Genomic DNA, 14,775 nt, shown 5'->3' with positions numbered 1-14,775 from the left:
CTGGCTACGGACTCCCTATTTCTGACTCCCTTCCGTGGCCCTGTACCACCAACTCAAACTGCAGTGCCTCTGCTTCCTCGTATTTAAAATGGTGACAACTGGCTTTCCTCCCAGCTGGCTAGCAGAGATTGCCCTCTGCTCTGTATTTTGAAATGTGATGTTTCCTTGCAAAGGATAATTAACCTGAACATACTTTCTGCTTGCCCAGAATGGTTTTTAACCAATTCTTATTAATTTACAGAATTAAATTCTCTCTCAGGAATGCTTCTTTCTTAGCACTCCGCTTGATGGAAAACGCTTTCGTGTTCATAGTCAACGGTAAGTCACAGACATAAGACACGTCTTGACAAAGCAGCTACTGAAGCTACTTGCATTTATCTGTATGAGCAGAAGCCACCATTGTTGCCTTTTGCTACTTACCTCTGGCATGATTTCGATCTTCTCGTAGCGTCGCTTATAGGGAAGAGTCAGCACCTCTGCTCTGCGGTAGGACATGGGTGGCGGCTGGCAGTCTATCATCAGATCTGTGCGATGAGACTGGGTGGGCGGTGGCTGGGTGTACTGCTCCGGGCAGACTACGTGGAGAGGCTGGAAAAGAAGACCGTGGTGACTTACAGAAACGTCTCCTTGTATCTATGCTCTGCCCTACGACAGTAATCGTTGCCATAAAGAGGTCTGCAGATTGACATTAGCAAGATAACTCATTCGTATAAAAACACCATGCAGAAGATGCGATGCAGAAGGTCCAGGCAGGACTGGAACAAACTGCCCAAGGAGCAGGCGGTCTTTGCTTTGTATACAAACAGTGCCCTGAGTACCAAGACCCAAATTTGTATCTTAATCACCAGGTCAGTATCAGCAGTCATGTTAGCTGCCATACTGAGAGAAAAATCAACATATTCAATAGCTTTTTCTTCCAAAGGCCTGTCATTTAAATTGGAAGCAAGTGACAGTAGTGGTGGGGACCATCACAAAATGGCACAGAGTGCGGTAGACGTATCAAAATGAATAAAATCTATGATCTATAGAATCATAGAATTCTATCAAATTCTGTGATTCTAGATGTATCAAAACGCAGGGCTGCAAATACATTAGCAAAACAGGCAACTCTGAGTTTTCACAACCTGTCAGCAGTGTATTAAGAAAGCATGAGCAGGCTGACTACGAGGATCACCCCAGGACTTAAGGAAGCCAAAGGACAAAGCAGTGTTTCTGCAAGCTGCAGAAGGTTCTGCATTGGAAACAGCATCGTGCTTCAGCTGTAATATGAAAGAAGACACCTGTCAGAAAATAAGGCAACGTCAACTTCCATCAGTTGTGCAGTGACAAGCCAGGTCACAGAACAATGAGATAAGATGATGCAGGCATTGTTAGGAAGTTTGGAGGAACATGCATTTTTCTGTTTGACAAGCTGAAGATGGGTCCAAGAGAAAAGCTCAGCCAGAAAAAATACTGGGTATTATTTTAATTATGTCATGAGTCAGAAAACAAATTTCAGTAGAAACAAATTGGATGGGTAAGGGGAGGCCACTAAAGCCAAGAAGAGCCAAGGGGGGAAGCAGAGGCTACATGAAAATTCTGCCCTTTTGCCTACACAGAAGCCCAGATCTTGCAAGAGGAAAGCAGTGGATTTGGAAGAAACCTGCAAGTGGGACTCCAAAGCAGTGGTCCCATAACCAAGGGAAGGATCTACTGCAGGATTAAGTTACAGCCAAGGAGGAGATGGTTAAAGCTGACGGCGCTGAGGATAATCAGCACCTGGTACCCCTTACATTAAGGCTGTATGAGACGCAGACAGGCTTATTTAAACAAACCAGAGAAAGAATAGGGGAAAAGGAGATTATGACTAAATATACCTAAAAAGGTAGAAAGGAATGTACACATCATTTGCTCTGCAGCTTTTAGGGATCCTCCAGCCGCTCTGTGCAGACATTGGCAGTCATTTCATACTTATTTTGGAGCAGGATGATAAAAGAGAGCTCAATCATGGGAACACGGTGGGATGAATCACACAGCTCCAACACCGCAATCAAGGGCTAGAAGCTTTTCAGAAGAGTGAGGCAAGGAAGGAGGGGTGGGGGTATTGCCCTCTATGTTAAGAAATTGATAGATTGTGAAGAGCTGCCTTTGAAAAACAGCCACAAACAGGTTGAGAGCTTGTGGGTAAAAATCAAGGACCGGACTAATGAAAGGATACCTGGTGTTTGGGGTCTAGTACAGGCCACCTGATCAAGGGGAGCCTGGTGACGAGGCCTTCTTGCTTCAGCTACAAGAATTATGCTCACCGGCTCTCATCCTGATGAGGGACTTTACCCAGGCAGATAGCGATAGGACAAGGGGAATGACTTTAAGTTAAAAGAGGCAAGGCTTATGTTAGATGTTAGGAGGAAATTTCTTACTCAGATGCTGGTGAGGCACTGGCACAGGCTGCCCAGAAGAAGTGGATGCCCCATCCCTGGAGGTGTTCAAGGCCAGGCTGGATGGGGCTTTGGGCAACCTGACCCAGTGGGAGGTGTCCCTGGCCATGGCAGGGGATTGTAACTGGGTGACCTTGAAGGTCCCTTCCAATCCATGATTCTACGAATGCTGTGTGCTCTCTCATGGAACAAAAGATCTGCGTTTTGTCTTGATTTGGCCACTGTTTAATGTAACAGTCACAGTCAACTTACTTATTTTTTAAGGATGTGTGAAGAAATATAAGAAAAGGCAACAAAAATTCATTACCTGGACTTCTTTGAGTAATTTAGACACCTGAATAAAATTCAGTCTTGTGTCAATGGGGCAGTAAACACACTTCATGGCCAAAGGTTGATAAGGAGCCAGGGCATCCAGATAAGAGAAATCCGGTTCTGAAAAGAGAAATGTTGAAAATACTGAATGCCTACTGAGAAAAAAATGGCCCAGTTCCTGTCTGATCCCACGTTCCAGTCTAGACAAGCTGTTGTTGAGCAATGTTAATTCTGTTATAGATTTCTTTTCCCTTCTTCCTTCCCCCATCTGATATTTTCAGTTAATTTGATGAAAATTATGCCCACAATTAGTCTAACCTTAATCAAGCAACAGAGCAATACTATTTCATTTAAACACATTATTGCATGATTTTTATAACAAATTTAATCAGGACAAAAACATCATCTCTTATTTTTAATCAGATCCTGTAAAAGAAGGCAAGATGTATAAATGTTTGGTATTGCAAGGTAACCCAAATGTCAGCTTCTTTTTCACTACGAGAAAAATGCAGCACAAAGATTGTATCTTGATAAACCTGTACAAATGTCCCTTGCTGCAGACACATCACCTCACAACTCCCCCTTTTCCTTACAGTACTTTTTTTTTTTATTTTAATCTAAGTGTCAGGTTTAGACTGGTGGAAAACACAGGGTCTACATTTTAAGACAACCGAAGAGGATTTGTAGGGTGCTGCTCTCCCATTGAAGCAAGAGGCAATTGGGTTTTTTATAGTTATGCCAGCAGAGCCAGGCCGGTATGAACTGAAGGCTGCTCCTTTTAGGGGCTACCCAGAAGCTGAGATGGGCTGTGATAACTTTATTAGTACCTTTATTAGACCTAGTAAGTCTCAATTTCCCTTTGTATTTTAGAATTGAAAATGAGATTAGTGGTTTGCCTGGGAAAAGTCATGAACCGAATGTACTTTTACTCATGCAGAGTAATACAACAGCTAGAATATTGTTTTTACCGTTTATCTGTGAATGAAAAATGCAAGGTCTGATACATGACACAGTGTAGGATACATGGATCCACTTGACTCTGGTGACCACTGTCTTGAATGATATGGAAAAGTTTATGCCATGCAATTGTGGAATCCTAGAATAACTTGGGTTAGAAGGGACCGTAAAGATCATCCAGCTCCAACATGGGCAAGGGACACTCTCCACTAGATCACTAGCTACCTGACATAATTGTTGGATAGAACGCTAAAAAAAAACACGTTGGTATTAGTTTGATAAGTACAGAATGGGAAAAAGAGAAGGGGGTACAAGAAAGACTTATCTGCTAGGCTATTCTGAGCTATTATATTTATATTCTGAACTATTATATTTACCCTGTGAGACCAGGACATAGCATCAACCAACGATACATGTTTGGAATTGTCAAAGGGGAAATTTAGCTGGGTTTAAAGCAATTGTTAGTGTAACTGCCTGGGAACATCAAAGAGAAATATTAACAAAAAATGATAGTTGTACAAGAACATCTTACTGGATGACCCAAAAGCTGTGAATCGGCAACAATAAAAATTATACTGGGCAAAAAGCCTGCTAGGTAAAAGCAGGTGTGTTAGTGCCAATGAAACAAAGCCCAAGAATATCACTATAAAAACAGTCAGATAGTGACAGTAAGTATAACAGCAATCAATAGAAATTTAAAAAATAAGAATACTTAAGACAGTAGCTAGCTGAAGAATGATCAGTAGTCAGTTAGGATTAAATCAGAGGACATTTTAAAATACATTGGGGAAAAAAAGAAAACAAGTCAGGTTCTCTACTAGAGACATACAACAAAATTGCATGCAGTAAATTAAAAAGTTATCAGAAGAGAATTTTTGCACCCCATCTGGTGTTGCAGGTGACACAGAGATTTGACTGTTTCTGAGGACGAGGCAGCACCTATTCAAACCGAATATTTTTGCATCAATAGGCTCAGATAATCTAAACACGTGGACTTTTGTATCTAAGTGTCCAAAACGGCATCAAATCTATGGTCCCTCTGAACGACTAATAAGAACATAAGTAGCGAAGGAAAAGTGAGAGGTTGCAATGCACAAATTCTAATGCAGAAATTGTAACTCTAACACGGGACTTCCAAAATTTAGAACACATACAAAACACAACTTGAGCTAGTCTTACAGTGAACTTGTGACATGAAGCAACTGCTGTTTTGAAGATACCAACAAACCAGAATTCAACTGTGTGATGGAAGACAGCACTTGTCAAGGTTTCGTATTGACTTTTTTTCCTGACAGAATTACAGACCTTTAGCTTTTTCCCCAAGACATCAGATTTACTACTGTGTGACACCGAGCAACGAAATGTTCCACTGTACAGCACTAATGTGGCACGCACGAGCCATTTTAAGATCTCCTAGGGAGTTAGTTTTTACAGCACTGCTGTTATCAGAGGGAGAGTGAGAAGCAGACTTCCTTCTACCATGTTTTCTTCTAGAATTTCTTTGTGGCTTACTGGTATTCGATATTTTCGATCAATAATCTATTCAATACTGCTTGAGCTGTAACATTTGCAGATGACACAAGCAAGCAGAGCAGCACCACGGCTCCCTTGCAGCTGGTGTCCTGGCTGTTGGCTGCAGCTGCTGTTTCAGTCTGTATTCTCTTCTAGTTGTTTTTTACATTACAAATTGGAAAGGCGGAGACCACCTAGCTCCTGTGGACTGAACGAGCACTGTCATCATTACCGACTGGCTTGTAGTTTAAAGGTCCTAATTACTAGAAACTTGGAGCCTTTGACAGGAAAAGCTAGAACATGACCTGCTATCACCTGCTTCAATGGAGCAAATTTCTTTCATAACTACGGGGGACTTTATCTCAAAACAGGAGAAGCTAGATAACTTAATAATATCAATCCTGGAACGCAACGGAGGTGCTTCAGCTTTCCACTGGAGTTACGAAGAACAGAAGAATTTAATCTGCTAGGAACTTCTGTAGCCACAGAAGTCTTTGCTCCAGCTAAGACGGCCACAAGGAAGCAGGAACATCCTGCTGAGTGTATCTGCCTGCAGACAGAGATAGACACTGCAGGCAAAAAGGCCACGGACAGACAAATTTAGGTAACAAACCTGAATTCTTAGTGCCGAGAATCACTGAGCACTCCAAGGTCACTGAAGCCAAAGCAGATCTCAACTGAAGTTTTGTAGGAAGTATAAAGTGGGAACGAACCTGAAAGACCATGACCTAATGTATCCACAGGTTGGTACGACCTCCATTCAGCCACCTTAACAGCTTGCCAGGGCCAGGTTCTAATAGCAGTCTGCTCTGTTTCCTCATTTCACGGAAAAAATGCATTTGAATATGGAAAGATCAATTAGCTGTCCTTACAAGAAGGCACAGAATAAGACTTTTTGCCATTAAAGGCCAGTTTGCAACACCCTGGCTGATGGTGGGTAGCACCTTCACAGCATGATTAACACCAGCAATTTCCTGAAAGTTCACGAAATACACAACCCAGCAGAGGGTGTGCATGCTCTGGTTTTAATTGAAGTCCCGACTGAAGTAAGGTTCACTATTTCCAAAATAACGCACGTCTATACAGCAGTTTTACCAATTACTGTAATTAGGGCATGTTTCCTGAAACTACCCCAAAGGACAGGAGTGATGGGTACTGTAACGGCTACGTTAGTGCTGTGGTATCATGCACCATTCTCCAGCATAAACAGTCTTTAGATTTAAGTGTCTTACCTGCTCATCAGGGATTCCCTTGTATCTTCCCTCTCCTTGCAATAATACTAACTACACACTGCTTTACATCTACCAATATGCTTTCCAAATCGGTTTAACAGTATCATGATACTGTGACATGATTTCATACCAATATTGTGAAAGAATCAAAAGGACTTGCCCATCGCTACCCTGAAGTCTACAGCTAAAAAACAAAGAAGGCAAGAAATACCTTTCCCAGTCCCGTCTGCTTTAGGAGGTTATGTGCTTTCCAGCAGTCCTATTCACTAAAAAGAGGATGAAAACAGGCTTAACAGTGGGACCACCCCGTCATGCCCTTGCTGTGGGAGTAGGTTTGATCAATAACTCAGAGTTCTCCTTCCCATTTCTAATTACTTTGTCCTCGTCCAAAATCCACACCTTTTTTATCTGACTGAGAATTGTGTGTAACACCTCTCCCAATTACAATAGAGCTCTTTCCACATCAAATCAGTAGCAGTGGCTCGAAAGATGATTTCCCTTCTCATGTCTGAACAGTGCCCACTGCAGGCTCTGTTTGGGTGACATGTTGGGTATAAAGAGGAGGCACTTGGACAGAACATCAGTTTGAGGGAAGGCATTGAAGTATTTCTAAAGAAGATCAAACTCTAGAAGATACTCCCTTTGCTGGATCTCTCAGAAGCTTTATGTTCTCTCTTAAACACTTTGTCTTGCTGTTAATGACTGCCGTGGTCCCAGGATGCGGCTGCCCTGTGGATCAGTGACCACAGCTCATTCTGAGATGGATAGGATTGATCCATTAAATCCATTAAAATTAGGAACATACTGGGAGAAGTGAAGGAGCTTAAAGGATGGTCCTGTTGTGCCCCTGGCAGCCTGAGTTACTGAGAAAGGAAACAGCTCCCCAGGTTCTTAGCTGGAGCCGTACCTTCAGCTTCAGATACAAATGTGGCTGTCAGCTAAAAGGTGTCTGAAAAAAAAAAAAGCTCAACCACAAGGCAGCGATGGCATAGATCACGGCTGCCAGGCCTGCACGGGGTGCACACTTCCGAAACAGCAGACATGTCAGAAATATCTTTAGAAACAGACAGGTTGTACAAGCTCACCAAAGAGTCAAGCCTGAGTCTGAGCTTTTGCAGAAAGGGAAGGAGAAGATATGAGGAAAGGTTTGTCATTCCAATGGGATATGGGGAAGTGTTTCTCCTTTCTGATCAGCATCAGTTAGGTCTTGCCTGGGTTTAACTTGCAGGCAGCTGCTTTTAATCCAAAAATTAATTTCCTGTAGGCATTCTACTGCTGTGCACAACAAAGATTTTTCTTAGAAATGGCAAGGATTGACTCTGCATGGCAAAGGTTGGCTCTGCAGGGCTAAAATGAATTAAATGGCACAATAATTACATTCGTCACTACACTCAATACTGGGGTCTTAATTTAAACGAATTCCTACCAAAGTCGGAAACTTCTGCCCTGGAACAAATGAGCAAAGCCCCTAGGGTCTGGCCACAGTTCACCAGAGTGCACAGCCTATTGCTAATTTGATAATGATAACTGCATTTCACTTACCTGTGAATATAACAGTATTCAAGCTGGATTTTCCCCATAACTCCATGAAATGAACCACATCCCCAAATCTCAGAGAGGGATGTCCAGTAAACACGACACACGGCTGCTTGAAGTCATTACTGAAGTCTCCATGGATGCTGGGATAATGTTTTAATTTGTTTGTCTGAATGAGCTGAAATAAAAAAAAAACAGAAATTACAAACGTTTCATGCCTCTGTGCTGTGTAGCTCAGTGTGTGTATTGACATGCGATCAGGAATATTCCACAGGTTGTTTATAATTCATCAGAGAGTCCCTTCCTGCATATCCCTGAGATTTTCCAGAAAATTTGGTCATTACTGTCCTAAATGTTATGAAAAGGAAATTAGAGCATGGAGCCAGGTGCCTCCAAGTCCTTCCTCTCCTTTCTGTGGTACCAGCAGTATGGTAACGGAGAAGAAACTCTGCAAACATTCCCTGCTTGCAGTTTCCTGGAGTGAACAGAGTGCTCAGCTGCCAAATTCAAAATAAGCTACTTTTTCCCCTCTACAAAGAGCTCTGGGCACTGATGTTGGACCTGGTTTTCTTACATCACACTAGTACCAGGCAATTTTGCCCTCGGTGGTATGTTGTTATGAGTTTCACTGCTGTAATGCGTTCAAACAAAGCCAAATCCTCTGGAAAAGCATAAGAAAAAAATAGACTCTGACTTTTCCTCCCTTAACTATCATTGAAATTAGTAATAACAAATGAACAGAAAGAAGTACTTGTCGCTCGAAGTGGAAACCAGAGCATGCTGTGCATGCAGAGCAGATTTCTTTACTAAGGTGGGGAAGTTTAGTTCCCAAGGCACTCTTTGAAGAAGAATTTTGCTTTATTTCTCCTGCCTCTGGTCTCTAATCTGTAAAGCAAGCTTCAACATAGAAAGGAATTTAATAGACTAGCGTGTTGTGCACTTCCATGCAAGATTTTCCCGGTCTTTTCTTGGCAGGTATATGCTCCCATCCCTGGCTTGAAAATAATTTTAAACATGGTTTAAAATTTAAACATGGCTTTAAACACGGTTTCCTTAAAGGTATGTGGTTTAAGGCAATGAAATCACATGCTGAACACCTGAAAAAAAAAAAACACAATACAAGGAGCAATGCTTCCTCTGCCAGCCAGTTTTAATGGAGGTGGGACTCTTCATCAAAGATCCCTCCATACATTACTGTCTCCTGCCATGCACTGCAACATTGCCCAAACTACAAAATTCACATATGTTGGGTTCGGGAACACATTTCTGCAGCTGTTGTATGGTGAAACCCCAGACAGCGCCACTAATTAGCAAGCAGCATGCTCTTCACTGCAAGTCGTAACACGACGCGTGCAGAAATCTCAAGACATTTCTCTTCATCGCAGCAGACTTGATTTTCAAAAAAGGAGCTAAAAATGAACATTATAACAAGCAACTTTTCTGGTCTCTCAAACCTGTAACTCATCTTTCCAGATCTTCTTCCACTTGCTTCTTTTTACCATGGCAGATCTAACTCAAATTGTGTCCCCACATGGAAATGAAGGAAAGCTGAGAAATCTGGGATGTCCTTAAGCCTCTTTCCAACAAATGCACGTTGCAGCACTTCACAACTTAAGGTTATTACCCAATTAGGTTCTTAACTGAAATCAGCATCACTGAACAGAATATCAACCCTATTATACTCACATTCTAGCTGTCACTACCTAAAGGTTTGTTTTGGTGCTAGAACAGGTAATGTACAAACTTAACCTCAATACCTTTTCAACAGCAGAAAGTTGGTTGCACACAGGTGTAAATATTTCTTTCTCCTTTGCAGCCTTGAGCACGATCCCCTTCAAATTCACAGCAGCAAATATTTTGCTGTGATTTTGCATGTGACTTCCCACGCATCCTATTTAAAACCGCTACACGGTACCTGGATGACTGCAATTGAAGGGGATTGGTAGCATTCCTTCTGGGGGTTGACACAAGTTGGAAACTGTAGGTTTCCACAGTAATACAGCCTGTTATTTCCATGTGGATCCTTAGATCATGAAGGAGGAAGCCAGGGCACTACAGTTTCTGCAACTTACTAGTAATGTCAAATTTCTATTTAGTCTTCCAAAGGGGAATTTGAAAATACATCCGCTAATGCTCTGGCAGTCAATATGCACTCCATCTTATGAACATTCCTGTAATTAAGACAGGTAAAGATTTCTGATTAACACATCTGGAGTGCAATAGTTAGAATCTGAAGTTAGCTCCAGTAATAAAAACTGTGTTCCTTGTATGTTTATAAACATAAAAAGCTGCATTCTTTTTAAAGCATTATGGCAGCTTCAAGTCCCTTCCTATTACTTTGAATAGAGACACAGGATCTCTGATCTATTTTAGGACCTTGGGTTCTGTGTGTGTGCACTCATTTATTTTTATTTTTATTTTTATTTTTATTTTTATTTTTATTTTTATTTTTATTTTTATTTTTATTTTTATTTTTATTTTTATTTTTATTTTTATTTTTAGTTGTTTTATTTTCAGCACCAAAACACTGAGCATAATGTTGGGGTGCATTGCTCCTAGCTGGCATGCTAACTCAGGATGGAAAAGGGATACATTGAATCCTCAGCACCATCTCCTGAGGTGTGGTGATTTCTTCTTTTTATCTTTTTTATTATCTTAGAAGATTTATTCTGGTAAGTCCACAGAAGCTCCGTACTGTAGCTCGTAATCTTCAGTTCTCACAGCTGGATGTAGCAGGGGTGAAAGGCTACCTAAACAAGTTTAGAGACATTCTGCTCACTCCAGCGATAAAGCAGCTGGTGGATTTTAGTATCTAGAGCAAAATCTTTTCTAATTACCCTATCAAAAATATATGGAGCTGAACTTGCAAAACAGGTCCAACAAAATTTCACAAATCATCAAGGGGACTAAATCGGTAATGATCTGTGCAGGTCTTTTACCCAACCCCTCTCATCTGTAGATATAAGCACAGCAGTCACTGCTGTGCCACGTTCACAACGCCGACCTGCACCAAGACGGGGCCGGGACCAGCACCCGGCATTTAGCCAAGCCCTATTTTCAAAAATAGTTGTTTCTGGGAACATGAAACAACATTCAGCGCGCGTTTCTACATAAAGAACGGTTATTGACTGAAAGCTTAAGAGACAGAGGATGGTAAAGCACTGAACTGAGACTAAGGATTGCTGTGGGTTTTTTTTTTAAATCCCAAATGGTTACGATTCCCTTTAAAGCGGTAGATTTGATTTACAGGGTCAGCAACTGCTGCTATAAACAGGATAAATCTGCAGAGCCTTTGTGTATCCTTTGCTGAAGTGAGCCAACGTACGCTGCTATTTACTGTGTGCGTCTGTGTGCATGTGTTCTGCACCTAGAATTTGGAACAGATCCGGTTCTTCTCGATGAATGAGGGATGCATGGCTTACTTCGCCTCCCTCACTCCCTTCGTCAGACCAGTGCTAACAGGGGCCTATTTCTGTGTAAAACAAGACAAAATATAATGCTATACAATCACTTTGTTCCAGGTATTTATTGCTTTGAATGTGATATGCAGGAACTGGTGTCTGGAGGAGGGAAAAATGAAGAAGACAAATGCTAGTATTTAAGACCACAGAATCAATGTTACTCCCACCCTGGCTATTTTCAGTCAAAAAAAATAGCCTTTTCCTAGCCATTTCTCCTTGATGTTGCTAAAAGACTCTTATGAAGAGGACAGTAAATCCAAATTCTTCCTCCACCAGCAAATACCGATCCATATAAATTACCTCTCAAATATTTCTGTTGCAGCTATTTAGAGGAATACCGTAAATTCTGGATTTACTTATCTTACAGCCTGGAATTAGCAATGTAAACATTAAGCAGAAAGGAAAAGGGGTGAAAGCTTCTCCTTTCGCTTTGTGAGAACAATTTGGCTGTTCTTTTATAAAGCCTCTGCCTCCACAAAAGGGACGGTGCAGAGCGTACAATCCGTGGTTCCCGCTAAAATGGTCAGGGAGATGGCTAATTCCTTAGCTGAGGCTGTGTTAGGATGGGATGTACCTATACCCTCCTGAAACTTGGTGAAACACTCTCGAGTTTGTTCTGGGATACCAGATTAACATTTCTAAACAAAACAAATTTCTGATTTATGTTCCACAGCGCTTCAGCTGGCCATTGTGGACCTTGAAGGTTATTTAGACACTTGACTTTAGCTTATAACTGATGCTCTGCCCTGGATGTGAAAGTTACCACCTCCCTTGGCCAACCTACTGGATTCACAATCATTTGGTTTCAGCTAAGTTTTTTTCAAGGTTTCAACTTTGCAGAAGCTTCCACTGTTACTTCAATTTGAGCTCCTTCTCCTCTCTTCCCCATCACAATACCTGCTGGTGAAAAACTGAATTTCCACCGTTGTCTAAGCATAGGGGAGATCAATCCATGGAGTGATCCATCCCTTCCCTAACTTCCTCCACTCCATTTCTCCCGTTTTCTTTCTGAGAAATCACTGGCTGGAATTTAGTTTGACTCCGGATCCTAACTTCCATCCAACAGCGTCACAACAACTCCAACCCCAGCGACCACAGGGAAACGCCTTTAAAAGCAGACCTTTTAGCTGGCGCACCAGTCAAAAGTCTGCAGATGAGACTTCAAAAGCTTGTTTGAGAATCCAGACGCCCCATTCATCTGAACTTTAATAAGAATTGATGCTCAAATTCCACCTAAAATAGGGAATTTTGAACAAATTGCCCCCCCAAGCCAATAAATTCTACAGAGTGATTGCATGGGAGGAGATACGATGAACACCTACTACTACATTAAAGCAGAAGTAACATGGAAGGAGTAGAAGAGTTTTGGGTTCTCTGCAGAGTTGAGCGTGTCAGGTTTTATTCACCACAACAGAACAAGGAGTGAGTTCAGAGCAGGTAACAGAAATCACAAACCTGGAAAACTTTCATGCTAGGAGAAGGAAAAGCTTCAAACAACTTAGTAGGGAGCGAAGAGTAAGATGAAATTGTTATACAGAAGACAAAGATACCTATTTATCTTCTTGTAATAATGGTTACAATACAATAAAAAAAAATGATTAAAGGAAGTAAATGCTCTTTTATGCTATGGATGAGGCACCACTGGAACTCATTGCTACAAGAGACTCTACCAACAAGCCGGGGGACTTCTTCCTTGTTTGTTTCTAAATCTTGTTTATAAAGCTAGCATCAAATGTCAGGGCCAGAAAGCATGCTGGGTTGGACATGTTCTGTAGATAATTAGCAGCTTACATCCTGGCCTCTCCCTCTTTGATGTATCACGTTATTAATGCTTGCTAATAACTAAGGGGCACGTTTGAGCGATTCCCTATTTTCTTCCAACAAGTGAGCACTAAGCACGTCTTTTCACGATGGACAATTTCCATCCAGTTTACGTAGCACAAGCCTACCATTAATTTGAAAAAAAAAGTAAGGCAATTCTCCACTAACAACCTATCCAATAGACACGATCGCTCAATGTCTGTTTCTGATGCTCATTAAAAATTTCGAGTGTCAGTGAGCAGAGCTGCTGATTGTGAGGCTGTGGAGTCACAGATTTCAAATGAAGGGGTTTACCGATGACAAAAAGGCTGACTGCTGGCTATGCCTCTAGCCTAATAACGAGAAGCCATGAGCCCAAGTCCATGCTCCCTCCTAGACTGACAGTATGGCCGTGGCCACGTTATTCAGTCCAGGTCTATATTAAGACCATTCTGCTCGGCAAAATTATACCTGTGCTGTGTGTCAGTCATCCATATACATCTCCACATGTTTTGACTGTTTAAAACCAAAACGTGCATCTCATAGAACAGAGGAGCAATATGATCTCGTGTTCTCAAGCGTGTCTTAACTTCTGAGTTATGACCTTAGAAAAAGCACTAAATGAAATAAACAGCAGGCTCGGTCCTCCTTTGCCTAGGTATTACTTGGTTTGGGGTTTGCTATTAGCCAAGCTTTTGAAAGAGCGTTGCTATGTGCCTAGGGCCGCTGCCTGCCATCATACAAATTGTTTTTGCAAAGCACCAGTATATATCAGGAATTAAAAATGAAAGGAACTAGCAAGTCATTTAGTCCAACACGAGGCAGGGGGTGGGGGGCAGTGTAGGTTTCTCCACTTGCCAGTGTTTATAAAGCAGCTGGAAGTGAGCACCCAAACAGATCATCTCTGCGGCGTTTGATGACGTGCTGTGAAATGCGAAGTACTTACTTCAGACAGCAATTCAGCACTGAAATGCCTAAGGGTACTTAATAGTTTAATAATTTAGCGGCATTTAATAGTCATTTAATAGTTTGGGAGCCACAAGGATGTGGATGCACGCTGCCTGGTGTCATTTAGCACATTTAAAGGAACCCTTAGGCAAAAATTTAGGAAGCCTAAGGATGGCTTCCTAGAAATGACATTCATGGGTTTAAATAAAGTTGGTTGTGCATCTCATGATAAAATGCCCCTAGCTTTGTGGGTCATAACATATATGATTTGGCCTTGTCAAGCAAAGCCTGTACCTGTAACAGTCACGTTATTCTCTCTGTGCTCTTCATTTTGTCATGAGGAAGCCAATCTGTTATCCACCCCTGAGAGTCTTTTCCTAGATAATTACCTTAATCTACACATGAAGCACCGAGGAATGTCTCAACTGATAAACAATTATTTGGCAAAATCTCATTATCAACAGGCCTCTGGAGAACATAAAATGTCCTAAAAATTAGAGGACAGTTGTCACTCTACAAACATAAAGACCCATCATGTACAATGGCTTAATTAATCCACTCTTTAACAGCACATGTTTGGCTTCTCATTTTTGGAAGGGT

At 41.6% G+C, this 14,775-nt stretch overlaps 1 protein-coding gene across 3 annotated transcripts in view; it reads right to left on the bottom strand.

The window, feature by feature from the left end:
• Nucleotides 1-14,775, bottom strand: part of INTS9 (integrator complex subunit 9) — a 69,109-nt gene that overhangs the window by 16,072 nt on the left and 38,262 nt on the right. For all 3 annotated transcript variants that reach the window (XM_048079418.2, XM_013184536.3, XM_013184535.3), the window contains exons 12-14: nucleotides 7,973-8,144; nucleotides 2,725-2,849; nucleotides 421-588 (exon numbers count right to left, since the gene is read on the bottom strand). In XM_048079418.2, the coding sequence (XP_047935375.1) occupies nucleotides 421-588; nucleotides 2,725-2,849; nucleotides 7,973-8,144 (465 nt within the window). The remainder of the gene's footprint in view (nucleotides 1-420; nucleotides 589-2,724; nucleotides 2,850-7,972; nucleotides 8,145-14,775) is intronic.

Source organism: Anser cygnoides, chromosome 3, assembly GCF_040182565.1.
Source record: "Anser cygnoides isolate HZ-2024a breed goose chromosome 3, Taihu_goose_T2T_genome, whole genome shotgun sequence".
NCBI lineage: Eukaryota > Metazoa > Chordata > Aves > Anseriformes > Anatidae > Anser > Anser cygnoides.
This window is presented reverse-complemented; position numbering and strand designations above follow the sequence as displayed.